The 17987-nt window shown below is 42.7% G+C and overlaps 2 protein-coding genes across 8 annotated transcripts in view; one reads left to right on the forward strand and one right to left on the reverse strand.

The window, feature by feature from the left end:
* Window positions 1-3999, reverse strand: part of g6pd (glucose-6-phosphate dehydrogenase) — a 28987-nt gene extending 24988 nt beyond the window's left edge. Inside the window, 1 exon segment of one of the 2 annotated variants that reach the window (NM_001017312.2) lies at window positions 1576-1620. Coding sequence is in view for 1 of the 2 variants with exons in the window: in XM_012961198.3 (XP_012816652.1) it covers window positions 3903-3924 (22 nt within the window). In the remaining variant the exon portion in view is untranslated. 2 annotated transcript variants of the gene reach the window in all.
* Window positions 4000-4104: 105 nt separating this feature from the next.
* On the forward strand, window positions 4105-17691 carry ikbkg (inhibitor of nuclear factor kappa B kinase subunit gamma). 6 transcript variants are annotated; one of them, XM_012960605.3, is made up of 14 exons: window positions 4107-4305; window positions 8632-8844; window positions 10203-10501; window positions 11477-11590; window positions 11833-11894; window positions 11976-12029; window positions 12522-12645; window positions 13227-13345; window positions 13947-14087; window positions 15315-15411; window positions 16314-16463; window positions 16549-16667; window positions 16746-16807; window positions 16885-17691. In XM_012960605.3, exons 2-14 carry the CDS (start codon window positions 8664-8666, stop codon window positions 17022-17024), a joined length of 1662 nt encoding a protein of 553 aa, XP_012816059.1. In that variant the 5' UTR covers window positions 4107-4305; window positions 8632-8663; the 3' UTR covers window positions 17025-17691.
* Window positions 17692-17987: the final 296 nt, after the last annotated feature.

The following is a 17987-nucleotide window of genomic DNA, read 5'->3' on the forward strand; positions in this document are numbered from 1 at the left end:
TTGTTCTGTGAGGCTACAATTTTATTGTTAGTGTAACTTTTTGTTACTTTTCTTTCTGCTTAGGTCCTCTCCTATTAATATATGATTCTTTCATTCAAACCAATGTCCGGTCACTAAGGTAATTTGGACCCTAGCAACCAGATAACTGCTGAAATTTCAAACTGGAGAATTTCTAAACAAAAAGTGAAATAATTACAAAACGACAAATAATAAAGAATGAAGACTAATTGCAAATTGTCTCAAAATATTACTCTCTACATCATACCAAAAGTTAACTCAAAGCTAAACAACCCCTTTAAACACATTCAACGTATTTAGTTCAACGTATTTAGTTATTTGTAAATTCTACTGAAAGAAGTCCCTTGCTGTTTTCTGACCTGAATCTGACTTCTGAAACAATGTAGCAGAAGCCACCTGATTAACGGGATCGTTGTGGCAGATTTCTGCTGCTGCACTGTTTCAAGAGTCAGAACCAGCAGTGTAGAAAGTGACAGATAAAGTACTGCTTTAAATCAAAGATAATTTTTAAGGCATTGTATTTATTTAATGTATACTGGGAAGTCGGATTGAATTTTCTTTAGTGATTCTAATTTTTATTCTGGACATGGACAGTGTCCTCTTAATTCAATGCAGCTTGGTAGTTCAGCAACATCTAAAGAACAGACCATTCTCTTCACCAGCTAATGTCAGTATCACCTGCCTGATGACCCCAGCAAAACTGAAGATGCCTTTGTTCCAGGTGCCAGTGCCTGAGAAATACAATTACTGGGAAATGTGCCAATTCTGTTGCTATGGGTTGCTAAGAAGGAGAAAAAATGTTCATATGTTTGTGAATGACCCCCTGCATCAGGAAGCAAAATCACAAAGTAATACACATGGTAATGATCTGGAAAGTTTGCAAACGAGCAACAAATTTTAAAGTGACCACATCACAAACACGAGGATGAGGAGTGCTGTTTCTAACCTACAAACCCCAGCATGCCCAGTTACCTAATGTTGGCTTCTGGGTGTTATAATGAAAAAACAGGTTTAAAATCCAAGTGACAGTTGTTACACCTCACTCCATTTAAAACCAGACACATAATTAACCAACATCCTTCATGGCTAAGTAGAACTGTATTTAGACACATGCTGCGTGCTGTGCTGGCTACTGTGCAGCCCTGCAGAATGCATAATAACTCAGCACGTGAATTTTAGAAGTGATTTTATAAGTGTTAAGTGTTTGGCTTTAAAAGGAGCGATACCCTGCCTTAAGGTGTTCACCATGATGCCCTGGTGCCAGCATATTTGCTTGCTTTCATTTAGCTTCAGTGGATTTTGGGAGGAACCCACTACAATATAAATTGAACGTAGAAAGCTCAAGCTGTTTACATCTTGCAATTTTCCATTCTTTTCCTAGGACTCAATAACATTCCAGTAAACAGGACAGACAGTTCTCTCTAAATTCCCAGACTAGGATAAACATATAGCCTTCCTTTAGAAAGTGAAAGAGGCTTCCATTGAGTAAACTTAAACAAGCTGTGCCCTACCCAGTTTGAGACCCCCATATTACTGCAATAGGGTTTGGTTACTCACTGAGGGGATGCTGTGCCGACTCAGGGGAATCAAGTTTAGCTTGTGCTTCGAGATGTCAGTGCTGTGTGTGTGCCCTAGAGATGCCAGGAGCGTTGTGTTTGTCTGATAGGGCGGGACATAGAGGCAGGCTCCCGTCTAGGGACTCCCAGCCTACTATGCATGTTTCACCACTCCCCTTCATCAAATCCCTCCCAAACTGAGCATTCCACTGCTCTACTCCATGCACCTTTCTCCCCACATCACTCTTGTACATCCCAGAGTACTCTCTGGCACTGGATTTTAAAGCAGTAATTACACATCAATCCCTTCCCCAGTAGAGCTTACAATCTTACAATATTTATATCTCCTACTTTAGGTTCATATCCATAAAGCAAACTTAGATCACTAAATTAATTGCATTGTTGTGCGGCGAAACACAAATATTCAACAAGGGACAAGGGTAAAAATGGAAAGGATTATTTATATTGGGACAAAATAGTATTATAGGAGAAATAAACCACTTCATACCTCTTTGGTTCCCTGCAGAATCCTTACACCTCTATCCCAAACCAAGCACCCAAATACAGTATGTTTCCCTAGAGCCAGGCCAAGTATAATTGGCACTGAAGGGCCCATGACTCCTTGGGGCTGATTTACTAATCCACGAATCCGAATCCCGAATCGGAAAAAATTGGATTGGAAACGAACATTTTGCGACTTTTTCGTATTTTTTGCGATTTGTTCGTCACCGTAGCGACTTTTTCGTAGCCGTTACGACTTGCGCGAATTGTCGCAACTTTTTCATAGCCATTATGACTTTCGTGAATTGTCGCGACTTTTGCATAGCCATTATGACTTTCGTGAATTGTCGCGACTTTTGCATAGCCAATATAACTTTCGTGAATTGTTGCGACTTTTTCATAGCCATTATGACTTTCTTGAATTGTCGCGACTTTTGCATAGCCATTACGACTTTCGCAAATTTTCGCGACTTTTTCGTATTGAGCGCTCTAAAAATTCGCGAAAAAAGTCGCAAAATACCGATCATTACGAAAAAACCGCATTCGGACGCTTTCCGGACGTTCGTGGATTAGTAAATGTGCCCCCTTGTCTAACTGGACCAATCCCCCACTTCAGTTCAATTTACAGGTCAGCCACCCACTGCTTGCTCCCGCTCTTCCAGTCACTATTTATTGGGCTGGTGGGGGCTGTTTGGGCCTCTGTGTACTTGGAATGCCAGCAGGGGTGGACTGAGCCAACCGGCCACCCAAGGCAACCCGGGTGGCCACCTAGTCCCTGCACTATTGCATTGCACCCCCCGTGTGTTTTGGCGGGGGGGTGCGATGTGAAAGTTCATTGCCCCCACCGCGGCAGGGGTAATGAAAATGGAGCACTAACTAGGGGTAGGCAAGAGAGGCTCCTGCCTGGCGCCCTTCAATCGTTGCCCCCTAGGCAGCTGCCTCTTCTGCCTACCCCTAGTTCTGGCCCTGAATGCCAGTCCAGCCTGTGCCCCCCAACTGTGATTGAGTCACATGCCCCTGCTGCCTAGCCCTAGTTCCAGCCTTATGCTTCCTCGTACATCAGGATTTAAGGCAGAGTAGAGCAGCAGGGTTGGCAGCTGCCATATATATGACTTCCTCTGCCTATTGGGGTACATAGGTGTTTTTGGGTCAGGAGGGAGGACTCTGCAGGGAAATGAAAGAGAAAACCATAAAAATTGCTTTATTATCACTGGAATAACAAAATGCTGCAATTGGTCAGCAACTGGCACAGTGCCTGGTCATTAGGAACAGTTCCCAACTATGGATCACTTATACATACATATAATATACATAGATCCAATATGAATTTCAGAGTTACGTGCGCACACATTAAACACATACAAGAGCAATGATTAACCTGTAAAAATATTCATATACAGATATGGCACCTAGTGATGTCATTGTTTATAATCAGCACTTAGTGATGTCATTCACAGCACCACCCACTGATACTTATATAGAATAATGTGGCCCCTGGTAAAATCCCATTATAGTAGAATATAGCTCAGGGTTCCTGACATGCATATATACAGGTGTATATGAAACCTAATGCTTTAGCAGCTGGATTCATCGCTCTAGAACACTAACAGATTTGGTTTTCTAATTGAGACGCGTGTGGCAGTTCTATGGCAGTAATTTCTCCATTGAAAGAAGCATGCTGCGGAGCGTGTAAGCAGGCTGTGTGCTACTCGTGTAGCCGCTACCCCCCACACGCTATAACTAACACACACACAGAGAACAGGTTTCCACACATTTTTCTAGTGCTGGAACACTGACACCAGGTGAGAGATCCACCCCCTCACTCACCCACACTGGGACTGCTCCCCATCTCTGCCTACTTCTGTAGCGTTACACCCAGCCCCGGCGCCGCTCCACCAATCAGAGAATGGTTTAGCCACCACATGGGCGTGGCTTGCGTCATTCACCGCCATGAGGTGCGCCGCATGAGCACGGTTCCCCAATGAAAACAGAGAAAAGCGGCAAACAGCCAATCAAAGGAGGGGATGTTGCCGAAGGTCGCCATCAGGAGAGTATTGGCACATTTTACCGCTTACATTTTTTTCTAATCCAATGCAGTCATGCCATGCTTCATTTCCGGTTTAGGACTCCTGCCCCACTTCCGACAATACTGTCAAACAGCGTGAGCCTCATTTCCTGGGGTTGGACCATCTACGGAAAGCGAACCCGGAAGCGATACAAAAACACTTTGGTAAGTGTCTTGACAGAACCTGGACTTCAGTTTCATTTTGTTCAAGGAATGGGTGGAGGAAGCCGACCCTGAGACAGTGAGTGGAGACTCTAAGCGTTACTGCACAGTAGGTAATTAAAAGTGGTTTTATACTAATAGAATGGGTGTCGGATCCAGCACCCATAGCAGAACATCACAAGCAGCTAACCCATACATGCATTCAACGTTTTCACTGATTTTACAGCTATTTGTAAATGCACTCGGTAGCTGTATGTATCCCTTCCTGTGTATAGTCATTGCTCATGCAGGTTTCAGTTGTCAGAACCAGCAGTGTAGAGAATAGCAATAGGGTATGTCGGACAGTCAGCTGATTGTGCTCTATTTTAATGAAAAGACCTCTAAAAAACCAATTGTACCTGATGATGTGAAGTGTAGGGGGAATCAGGGAGATTTGGAATGGAGGAGAGCTTAGACAGCAAGCTGTCAGTAGCAGCATTTGTATACACCATAGGTCACATTCACTTACCTAAACGCAGGGCATAAAGTGGAATTTACCCACAGTGCACTGTTTTTTTCCAGAATTACGGGGTCATTGCAATCACAAATTGATGATTCTCTTGACACAATTGCAACTCATCTACTACAGTTGCGTTAGGTTTGCCAAAAATAGACCCAACTGCGTGTGTGTGGCGCAGATGCAGTGCATATTTTCTAAAAGTGCCTGGCGAGATCGCCAAGTGAGCGGATCTTCTCCCGATATCCCCCACCTACGGGTGGGCAATATCGGGTGAATTCAGGCTAATTCAGTCGGGGACCGCATCAACAAGCCGATGCGGTCCCCGATCTGACTAAAATTTTTAACCTGCCTGATTGATATCTACCGATTTCAGGCCAGATGTCGGTCGGGCAGGCCTGTCGTTTGTGCCCCTACTTGGGCCGATAAGCTGCCGAATCAGTCTAAGGGACCGATATCGGCAGCTACAATCGGCCACCTTAAGCCTGCCTGTCATGTGGACACTGGTGGTCAGGTTATGTTAGTCGGCTTGCATAGGCAGTGTTGTGAATGGCTGGATTTACAGGGGTGCAACATCTGCCCCTTTTGCCCACTTGCACATTGGCAATGGAGATACCAGCTGCATTATATTGGGGTCAGAGGATAGTCTGGCAGACTGCAATTGCAATACAAAGCAGTCCAAATAATTTTATGGTAAACTATATAAAGGGGCATATATACATGCACACAGCAACAAGGGAATTATGGGCAGTGCTGTGCCCTAGGGTGCAGGTGGCACTGTCGGCAAGGAGTTTCTCTGTTTTCTGCACTGCTTTCCTCCCTCATTCAAAAACATACAGGCAGGTTTATTGGCTTCTGATAGAATTGACTCTAATGTGTGTGAATAAGATAGGGACCTTAGATTGTAAGCTCACTGGGGCAGGGACTGATGGGAATGTGATAGGGACCTTAGATTGCAAGCTCACTGGGCAATGACTGATGGGAACTTGAGATTGTAAGCTCACTGGGCAATGACTGATGGGAACTTGAGATTGTAAGCTTATTGGGGCAGGGACTGATGGGAATATGATAGGGACATTAGATTGTAAACTCACTGTGCAGGGACTGATGAGAATGTGATAGGGACCTTAGATTGCAAGCTCACTGGGCAGGGGCTGATTGGAATATGAAATGGACCTTAGATTGTAAACTCCACTGGGGCAGGAACTAATGGAAATGATGTATAATCTCTTTAAGTGCTCCAGAATATGCAGACACTATAAAAAGTAAGAAAGGTAATAATTAAATGTTGGTGTTAATTGTCCTTTAATCCCATATTGTAATTATGTAATTTTGCTCTGATCCCAAACAGCAGACACTGATCACCTGGGCTGCATTCCTCTTTGCTTCCTTCTTATCGCTGTCTCTCCAATAACATTCACAACTACTTCCTTATTCCTTCTGATAACATGGGAGAGATATAATTGGCCAATATACTATGTGATGTCATCAGGACTTTCCCTTTTTCTCTGGTATTCAGAACTGGTCATTGGTTTCTATTAAACCGTTTCCTATTTACTTTTGCTTTATGGTTGGATGTCTATATCTGTTTATAATGTTTTATGTTTTTATGTTCTTTTTTTCTATTAGTAGAGGTAACTATGGTTTACAGTCTGGTTTTACCAAATAACTAGCCTTTGGGGTGGGGTAAACATTTTTACTGGCCCTATGGATTTTCCCATGTGTCATGGGGAATTTCCACCCCTGTATATTCAGTGTAGTCTCTGAAACTCAGGTTCCCTAAATGCCTTTGTAGGCTATAAATGAAAAGCTACTTTTAAAGAGGTTGTTCACCTTTATGTGGATTTTTAGTATGTTATAGAATGTCCCATTCCTAGCAACTTTGCAGTTGGTCTCCATTATTTATTTCTCTTAATGTTTGAATTATTTGCCCTCCTTCTGCCTCTTTACAGCTTTTAAATGGGGGTCACTGACTGTGGCAGCCAAAAACAATTGCTCTGTGAGGCTACAATTTTATTGTTATTTTTTTACTTTTTATTCCTTATCTTTCTACTCAGACTCCTCTTATTCCAGTCTTTTATTCAAACCACTGCCAGGTTTCTAGGGTAAATAGACCATAGCAACTTGATGCTGCATGGCATGGGGGTCAGGAATTTAACCCCTGTAATGAGTACATTTGTTCCTCTGGAGATAAAAAAAGAGAAGGAAAGCTACAATTACTGGGGGGTGCATATATAGACCCATGCCCGCCCTGCCCCACCATCACAAAAGGGGCGGGTGTGGCAGGCATGCACCTATAAATTCGTAAGACGCAGGATTCCAGTGTTGCGGTCCTGGACAGGTAAAGCAGGTGGAAGAGCTTAACCCGCCCATTAAGCACAAGTGATGTGCCGAGGTCTGCCTGAACCCACCTGACCCACGGGTATTGTCACCCATCAGTGATTGTAAATTTCCTTCATTAATAATCTAATTCAAATTAGAAATAATTCACACTGTGCCTGTGTTTCCGATAATTCTGCATCATTTCTGGAATGCATGATACTGTAGCTTTATGCAGAAATACTTTTGCTTTCAATTTGTGAGTTCTTGGGTCCAGTCCATCAGTATGTAATATTAAAAGCTCAGATGAAATCAGTGCTGGCAGCACTGAAGTGCAATGGTTCAATTCCAGCCAGGATACAATGTGCAGGGAGTTTGTATGTTCTTTCTGTGTCTGTGTGGCTTTCCTTTGGGTACTCCACTCAGTTCAGCAGTAGGCACCCATCAGAGATATAAATAATGAGATGCACTTCTATGACCACCATTTCCAGTGTCAAAAGAGCAGATATAGGGCACCACACACTGACGTTATATCTTAAAATGCCTTTGTTGGACCTGTTATGCCTGGGTCTAAATTTTTTTCCGAGTTGGGTCCACCCTAACCCATCCCTTCTGGACCCAATCCAGCCCAAGATTGAGAAGGGAAATAAAAAAACCTGAACCATTCTGCCAATGTCAGTGATTTGATGCTGAGCACATATGAAGCATTCTGTGCCCTGCCCTTGGAAATACCAACCTGCTCTAGAAGTGGTTGCCCTTTTAGCCTGGATCCACCGAACCCGCCAGACCATGCATCACTAATATAAACTTTGTCTATAGCAGGCCACTATAGATACTTGAGAGAAGATTTTTTATTATTCCGACAGGTATGAGAAAGGCCAGTGGTTGTGAAAAAGTAGGTCATGGTCTACCAGCGCTGGTGACTCAGCATTAGAACATTGCCCACTTGAGATGTCTGTTGGACCCCCTCCCCATGATGTAGAATTGTAATGGGTGCTGTTGGTTCATATATATGAAAGGGTATTTCCTCCCTACGAGTAAGAGTAATTAGGTTACGTTACAGGGGTTGTGGTAGACCCCAAACAGAATGGAACAATAGAAAGGTAACCATACTGTGTATGCCATACCTGTTTGACCAGCAGGCAGCTCTTGTTCTTGGTTCTTATCAGGTATACCAAAGATACAAAGAACAGAACATATGCTCAAAGTGTTTCAGAAAATTCTCACCCATAGTATAGATGAGCCCAGGTGCTCATGCCCCAGACCTTCAGCTAGGGAAAGCCATTATGGATAAAGCACAAACGTTGAGAGAAGGCAGGCACTCTGGTATTGCAGTGAAGAAAAGCAGTTGTTCAAAGTTATATATATATTTTCTTTTGGCTGTCCTTAAATATTAAAAAGACTTTATACTGAGAAATTAGGGACCAGAGCATGTTCCCCAGTTTGCAGAACCTGCCCATTGTCCTGTGACGTCCATTTGGCTAATCAAAGTTTGATGTACCTCTCTCCCTCAGGTAAATAGACTGACAAGCCCGGGCCGCAGTGAATGAACGTGCGAACGCAGACAGCGGAAATGGTGCAGCCCAAAGAGAGCTCTGCCGCTGAATACAACCCATGTGAGGGGGGCCCAGGGGACACATCCCTGGGGAAGCCTGAAGTTCTTCCTCCTGAACTGACCAGTAACGAAGCCTTTCAACGTATATGGGCAGAAAACCATGACCTGAGAGGTTAGTAGCCAAGGACTTCCCTGCTTTGAGTGTACTGGTAAGTGTAATCAAATTCTGGGATATGGTGTCCTTCAGAACTTCCAGTCTGATATATATATATATATATATATATATATATATATATATATATATATATATATATATATGTATATATATATATATATGTATATATATGTAAGATGCCTGCCTGGTTGCTAAGGTTATTTGAACCATAGCAACTAGATTGCTGTTGAAATTCCACACTGCAGAGCTGCTGAACAAAAAGCTAAATAATTCAAAAACTGCAGGGAAAAAGTGAAGACCAATTGTGAATTGTCTCAGAATATCAAGCTCTACTTCATACTACATGTTTATTTTAAGGGGAACAACCCCTTCAAACATGAGAAAAGATAAGTAGTAATAGTATTCTATATGTATATAGCACTGATATATGCCAAGCTCTAATGCTGGGGGGGGTAGCCCAGCAGGATCAGGGGGCCTGAAGTTAGGGAACAAGGCTCTATGCAAATGTGGTTGTTAAAGCCCTACTAGAACTTGAATGGCAGCCCTCGTGGCTAAGGGGTATATTTATCATGTTGTGTAAAAAGTAGAGTAAGACATTACAGGTGATGTTGCTCATAGCAGCCAATCAGATGCTTTGCTACTGTTAAAATCTAATTGCTTAATGGTTGCCCTGGGCAACATCACCGGTAATGCTTCACTCCACTTTTTACACAGCATGATAGGCCAATACACTTAGGGGTATATTTATCTGTATAATCTATATCAGTGCTGTTCAACTTGAGGATCACAGGCTAGATGTAACTCTCCAAAGGATTTTTATGGCCCCACAGGCACTACTTAATGACATCATCATTTTAATTTAACCTGCCCCCTCCCCCCAACATGCTGTAGGAGATATGACTGACCCACTACATGTAATAAACTGGACAGCAGTGGCCTATATGATGCAAACACACAGTTGTTACCAATGGAAGGTAAGGTAACTGTATCATGCATTTAAATGCATACAGAATTAAATTATTGGCACTACTGTCCCTTTATGTTGTCACTGCTAGGGTAAGTAAGTAATCATAGTTCTTATGTGCCTTAAATGGCTGGTTCTCTCATTAAAACCACTGCCTGGTTGCTAAGGTAAACAAGACCATAGCAACCAGATAGCTGCTGAATTGTCAAACTCGAGAGCTGCAGAACAAAAAGCTAAATAACTGGAAAACCACAAACAACAAAAAAAGGAAAAACCAATTGCAAATTGCCTCAGAATATCAACGTCTACATCATGTTTAAAGTTAATTTTAAAGGTGAACAACCCCTTTAAGTGAATTTCTTTATCATTTGTCCCCCCGCCTTCACGACAGCTGCTCTAGAACAGAGCAACATGATGTTACGCAAAGGACATGGCGACATGCTGGAGTTTCAGGATTCGCAGAGAAAGGAGAGAGAGTTCATCACATACAAGTTTGGTGAGGCGCGGGACCTGGTGCTGAGGCTTACCAATGAGCGAAACTCCCTGCAGGCGCAGCTGGAGGAAGCCATGAAGCAGCTGGCAGAGGTGAGAGAAGAGAAGAGTCGAGGGAGCACAGAGAATGAGCAGGGGCGGCTGGAGGATACCATTCTGACTGACCGAAGATCCCCAAGGAAAGCGTATGAGGAACAGGTACTTACTGCTCTCACTGGTAACTGAATATCTATTAATCTAACTCTTACATTTCTATGGAGTACACTGAAACCCATACACCATTTATTATACTTTTTCCTGAAGCTTCGATCTAGGGCTAAAGTGGCAGAATGTATGGAGGAGGATCAAGCTACAGTATAGCAGCCGCTGAAGGCAGGCAGTAGACTGGCCAGTAACTTCCTGGCTACCCTGCCGATGGCCTGGGTTGCACATTAAAATCTTTTATGGTGCAATATAGGGTTGGCCTTTTCTATGTGCACAGCTGCCCCCGCCCGGGGGTTAGAAGTTTCCCTAGCAACATAAAGTTGCCACAGAGAGAAATACTCAGAAATTTCTAGTTACACCGCTGCATTACCTTGTCCTGCTAGACCCATAGATTCTCATGCCAGCTAGACTCATAATGCACTGGGAGAGTGAAGGAAGATTGCATAACAGTACTCTGATGGAAAGTTCCCTGGGCTAGTGTGTTTTTTTTTTTTTTTTTTTTTTTTTTTAAGAAGTGGAGCACTGGCCTGGGGTAGAAAGGAAGAGACTTTAGTCATCAGGCACCAACCACCCCCCCCCCCCCCACACCCTTTTTATCTATTGGGCATTCTCTTGTTACTTTCTATAGCAGTGATTTCCCAACCAGTGGCTCACAAGCAACAAAACCGCCAAACAGAGCCTCCTGTAGGCTGCCAGTTTGCATAGGGGATACCACTAGACAATCACAACCCATGTTTGGTACCCCTGGAACTTTTTGCTTGCATGTGTTGCTCTCCAGCTTTTGTAACATTAGAATGTTGCTCACTGGTGAAAAAAGTTGGGGACCCCGATCTATAGGATTTCTCCCTTTGCATTTGGATCCATCCGAGACAGCTAGGCTCATCACATACTCTGCCCAGTTAGAAAGTTTGCTCTGCCTGACTCCTCGGCTTGGCCCCTGTGTGACTGCTCCGCTGTGTCTGTCGTTAGGATTACGCCACCCCAGGGAGCTCTTTGTCCTCATGTGAAACACTGACCCACAGTATCTGTGAAACAATCAGGCAGACTGTGCCAGATGAAGAGGGGCCATCCCGAAACAAGCAGGTGAGATACACAGACCTCTGATCACTTCTATTTTCCCGCCCTGCATTTGTTCAAGTACAGGGATTAAGGTGATGGTCCTGATTGGTTGACAAGTAGAGGCCTGTTGTACTTTGATTTAATTGGTGTCCTGCAGTTAAAATCATGAAAACACATTTTTTTTTTATAAGAGCCCCATCATTGTTTAACAACTTTCCAGAGACCTGGTCCCATGGTTTATCATTATTCTCTTTCACTTTCTACAGAAAGAAAATGGCAACAAGGAAGTTTGTATGGAAAATGAAATCATGCAAGGAACTGTGGACCGGTGAGCCTGACGTAAAAAATGTAACAAGTTGCTATGTGTATGAACTGGCAAAGCAGTTTATAAATTGTGTGTTTATTCCAGGAACTCTAGAACTGAGCAGGAATTCCAGAAGAAACTGCAGGACGCTGAAGCCAGGTGGGTAGCTACATGTAGTTACATAGGGTTGAAAAAAGACCAGGGTCCATCAAGTTCAACCCTTCTAAGTAAACCCAGCAACACACAAACCCATACTGACCTGTCTTTATACTCGCATACATAAACCATATATACCAACATAAATACTAACTGTAGATATTAGTATCACAATAGCCTTGGGTACTATGCTTGTCCAAGAACTCATCCAGGCCCCTCTTAAAAGCATTAACAGAATCTGCCATTACCACATCTGTAGGAAGGGCATTCCCCAACCTCACTGCCCTCAGCATGAAAAACCACCTACTGTGCCTCTGGTGCACTGATGGTTTTTATGGGAAAAAGAACATTACCTATCTGCCTGTAATCCCCTCTAATGTACTTGTACAGAGTAATCATATCCCCTCGCAAGCGCCTTTTTCCATGTATAATATAAGGGACATCGTACACTGGTTTGCTCACAGGCTGCACTGTAAATATATCTTCCCAATGCAGGAATACTCAGTTTCTGCGTCAGATTGCAGATCTACAAGAGGAAGTATCTAAGCTTAGGCGCCAGGTGGTTGAAAAAGGAGAGGAATCTCAAAAGCAACTGCAAAGTTTGCAACTGCAGATGGAGGTGAGAATTCTACAGTGTTATTCAGGCCTAAACAGGCAATCTGTGGATTCAGGCAAATGCCAGAGGGGCTGCTGTAAGATGCCATAGACATTCACTATTTATTGGGCCTGGGGGGGCTGTTTGGGTCTCTGTGTACTTTAAATTCCAGGGCCTATTTTGAACCCCAGTCTGGGCCTGGTGGTATTACAGTCATGATATATGTACAGGTACCATGTGAGAATAATATAATGGGTTATACTGTTTCAAAGATGTTACGATGAAACTATTACAACTGTAAATGATTAATTTATTTTTGTTTGAACCTAATTTGGGTCCCCTGAGAAAAAGAATAAGAAACACTGGTTTAGGGACATGATCTGCAGCCAGAATGATGAAAAAAAATAATTTGTTTTTATATATGGTTGTCCAGCTGGCATTCCATGGGCCAGCTGCAAGTTTCCAAGGTATTTTTTGCCCCCCAGCCTCATAAACATCAGTATCAGATCCTCTGCTCTATATACAGTATTAGGATTGATATAATTATGTTATAGGTAAATGTCATATTAAGCAGAATTAACAATATCTTGGTTTTGATCTTGCAGCAACTGTCTGAGGAGAGGAATTCAGTAAAAGCCCAGGTGACCTCTCTATTGGGGGAGCTGAAAGAGAGTCAGACAAGTCTGGAGATCTGCCTGCAGGAAAAGAGAAAGGTAGAGGACAGGTTAGTACCCCATGGGAAACAGTGATGGATGCCTGCGTTGGTCACCCAGGAGAAGAGGATGGGTCAAAAAATCTAGGGCAATGTCTTTTGAAAGTATAAGTAAAACTTTTAAAATTAGTTGATGTAAAAATGATGAGATGAATTTTGTAATTTACATGTTATTTTTTTCCCAATATATTGAGGGTTAAAAGTACTGTTAATATGAATGCAGTTTTTAAACAGCACCACCTGCTGGTCACTTTCCAAACATGAAGTAGTTTTAGTGCTTAGAATAGCATTCTCATCAAATTTACATCAACTTATTTAAAAGGTTTACTTATCCGTTAAACTGTTGCTCATGCGTACTTGAGCCGGACTTGATTCAACCCTGTGGCACTGACCATTCATGCCTCTTGGTTGGCCCTCTCTATGGTGCCATTTCTGTCTCATGCTGAGAAGGCACTGTAACCAGAAAAAGGTGTCACTGTCCCTTTAAATTTAGCAGTGCTGTGCAGGTTACCCTGGTGCATAATGTGAGAATGGTTTGCTCCATAGGAGATGTGATTGGTCTATACTCTTGGAAACAGCTTGTGTGTGCCAAGTGTTTGATTTCTCTTTGCAGCCTCCGTAGTGCCCTGGAGGAGAAAAAGGGCTGGGAAGCCCAAGTGAAGCAACAGGTTGTGCAGCTTGATCAGCGAATGATGCAAGTACAGAATTTGGAAACAGCGTTAAAAATGGAAAGACAAAATGCCACAGACGAGAAGTAAGAGTCAGGATTGTTAGCTATTGCTTCAGGGTTATCAGCTAGCATGGAGGGTTAGTAGCTGTCCTGGTTATAAGATCCCATGGGGGTCATTAGGGGTTCAACTAACTGGGGATCTTAAGCTACCCTGGCCTGGGTTGCTGCCTTTTTAGCAAGTGAAAAAATGCAGCGCTACATATTAAAGGGGTTGTTCACCTTTTGAATTAACATTTAGTATGGTGTAGTGCAATAATCCCCAACCAGTGGCTCGTGAGCAACATGTTGCTCACCAACCCCCTGGATGTTGCTCCGAGTGCCCCCAAACCAGGTGGCAAGTTTTGGTTGAATAAAAACAAGACTTTCTACCAAATAAAGCCTCCTATAAGCTCAGGGTGTGCATAGAGACTACCTAATAGCCAATCTTAGCCCTTTTTGGCATGTCCATTAACTTTTATGATGCTTGTATTGCTCTCAATCTTTTTACATTTGACTTTCGCTCACGAGTAAGAAAGGTTGGGGACCCCTGTCGTTTAGAGTGATATTCTCAAACGATTTGCATTTGATCTTAATTTTTTATTTAGCAGTTTTTGAATTAACACCTTTTGTTCAGCCGCTTTCTGGTTGCTAGGGTCAAATTTAACCTAGCAACCAGGCAGTGGTTTGAAAGGAAGGCATGAATATGATAGAGGGTCTACATAGAAAGATAAGTAATAAAAAGTAAAAAAATAATAAAATTGTAGTCTCACAGAGTAGTTGTTTTTTGGCTAATGAATAGGCCTTTCTATAATATACTAAAAGTATAGTACTAAAAGTAGACGGGGATTGGTCCAGTTGCTGTTTGAGTCAGGTTTAAGAATTTATCCCTCTTCTAAGGCCAACTGTAGACTGCTTCATAGGGGGCTGTTTTTCTTTCAAAAATGATTGTAATCACTTACCTGATATGCCTGGCCGATGCGCTTTTAGCAGAAAACTGCACTGAACTGGAGTACCTGCGAGTGAGCGATCCTCCTAAGCGCTCAGTAGTCATAATCTGGCTTAGATATGGGTGCACAGAGGATTTTGCCTGGCCTGGTTCAAAGGATACTGCTATCACAAGCTGGCCTAGTTATGCCTAGGAGCTGGTTTAGTTATAAGCTGGCCCCATTATAAGCATGCTGGGAACTTAGAGGCCAACCTAGTTTGTTTCATTTGGCTGCTCAGCAGCTGCCTGGGTGGGTGGGCATCCTCCTAACTTTACTCTCCCAACAGGAGGAAACTGGCACAGCTTCAGGTTGCATATCACACGCTCTTCCAGGAATATGACACACATATCAAGGTCAGCATGCAGCAAGCCAAGCACACCAAGGTAGGTTGCACTGCAGGCCTGGCTAGCACCATGCATAGACTGAAAAAGTTAATAGAGGTTATTACTTAGATACTACCATATAACCATCATTGCCACTAGTTATACTCCATAGACAGATTCTTGCCTGGAGAAGGAAATATTTAGGTACACAAGAGATGGAAAATTTCTGCTGGAAGAAGCCTCAGGCAGTCAATATTCATTGAACCTGTAGGGGGCTGTATGGGTCTCTGCTTCTGCTATATGTGTAAACCAATCCCCAGGTAACTTAATGTTACTGAGTAAAGTTCTGCTATGTGTCACAAAACCCCTATGAGCCCAGCAGCAGCTCATGGTGTAAAGAATGCAAAGGAAATTAAAACAGCAGATCTTAAAGGGGAATTATAACTAACTGTAGTCAATGGTTAATAACTCAGAACAATTAAAGGTGTTGTTCTCCTTAAAATTAACTTAGTATGATGTAAGGGTGCTATACTGAGATGTTTTGCAATTGGCCTTTTTTTTATTATTTGCATTGTTTGAATTATTTAGCTTTTTGTACAGCAGCTCTGGAATTTCAGCAGCTGTCTGGTTGCTAGGGCCCAATTTAATCTAGCAACCAGGCAGTGGTTTAATGAATAGTGGAGGGCCTAATTAGAAATAAAAAGTAAAAAAAAAAAGACAATTATAGCTTTGCAGAGCAATATTGTTTGGCTGTTGGGGTCATTGACTCCCCTTCCTATTTGAAAGCTGGAAGTAGTCAGAAGAGGAAGACTGTTCAAAAACTAAAAAAAAAAAAAAAGACGGCCAATTGAAAAGTTAAGAATAGGCCATTGTATAACATACTAAATGGTAGCCTGAATCACATTCTTGTAAGCATTCACCATAGTTTGGATGCATCAGTGACAGTTGCCCTTTATCTGCAGGGGGTGGACCTGCAGATCCAGGAGCTGAAGCAGCAGCTGCAAGAGGCAGAGGAAGCTCTGGTTGCCAAACAAGCACTGATTGATAAATTAAAGGATGAGGCAGAGAAACAGAGGACTGAATTAGACACTGTGCCAGTGCTGAAAGCACAGGTGAGAATTATACACATGGGGAGACCATGCTTCTGGCAAATTGATGTATCGAGACACTGCTAAGGGGTGCTGTGTCCCAAAATAGGTGGAGATATACCGGGCTGACTTTCTGGCAGAGCGAAAAGCACGCGAGGAGCTGCATGCAGAGAAGGAGAGGTTGCAGGAACAACTGAATGTTCTACTGCAAGAGAGGCTGAGCAATAGGTATGTGGCTTATGACAAGGCCAATGTGGGGGGTCTTTATTTTTTTTTTTTATTCTCTAACTGGTGTTTGTGTGCCAGGGCAATGATTGATGAGATGAGGAACAGGCACTCTGATACCCTTCGCCCCACCTTGCCCCATGGTAAGTCTTGCAAACTGGCAACACTGTATACTCCCTGCCCACAGTCCAATGACTGCTAACATGCTGTGTTTCTCTAGGCCCATCCCTGTACCCCCTTCAGCCCGCAATGCCTTTCCAACCGGAGGTCGAACCGCCAGACTTCAGCTGCCCCAAGTGCTTTTATAAAGCACCAGATATGGACACCCTACAGATACACGTTATGGATTGTATACAGTAACTTGTGAAAACTGTGGACTGCACATAGACCCTAAGATTCTTGGGGGAGTACATTTTGGTTGATACTATTCTTTGTGCTATTTGTCTCCCACTCTGTTGTAAATGAAAACAGAATCCTACTGACATCTGTTATATTAACCACTTGTAAGAACAAGCAATTAAAAGGTTGCTTCTGTATATAATTGATTTTTCTAGGTCAGGGATTGGCCACTGCAGGAGAACAAGATTGGAGAGATAAAAGCCCACGGCATGCCATGGTTTTTCTTCCTTGGTGTAATTTTTTGCCTTTTATGGTGTGACGTGAGCAATTAATGTTTAAATATATTGCCCCCTCTCATCAACAAGTTGGTCAAACCAGCTCATTCATTTCTCTCTGCTAATCTCTTAACAAGTTGATCCAGTAGTTCTGAAGTTGGTTGATCGGTCTAGCAGAACCAAAAGCAAACCATCTTGACCATTTTTCGCCGTCAGCCCAAAACATATGCTCTTTTGCACTGTCTGCATTGAAGTGTCACGTTGTTAGTAACACCGATATTATTGTGCCTTTTATTGTAAATATCATTTCAGTGCTGCTAATGTTAGAGAAGACAAAGTCTTCAGCCAATGTCCTTTTTTATAAACAATAAATCTGAATAACTGTAACTGGACAGTGCTTCCTGTTTCTCAAAGTTCCAGAACCGATGTTTCCCATGATTTGAAGGGTCAACAGCTAGAATACATTTTAGTTTGTAAAATCTTTGCTTTGTTTACTTCAGCCTTTGGGAAGGTGACTTGCAGTTTCAACCTTGCATGATCAAGGCTCCTGAAGTGTTACTGGTAAGCTCTAGGAAAGCCATCAAAGGATAAATAAACATTAAAATAAATGTAGGTAGGGCGTTTTTTAAGCACTTTTGGTATTTAACATTAATATGTATTCAGTTTGAGCTATTTTAAAATTTTTATGAACTGCCAGAAACAGCACCAC

The sequence above is a fragment of the Xenopus tropicalis genome, chromosome 8 (assembly GCF_000004195.4).
Source record: "Xenopus tropicalis strain Nigerian chromosome 8, UCB_Xtro_10.0, whole genome shotgun sequence".
NCBI classification, from domain to species: domain Eukaryota; kingdom Metazoa; phylum Chordata; class Amphibia; order Anura; family Pipidae; genus Xenopus; species Xenopus tropicalis.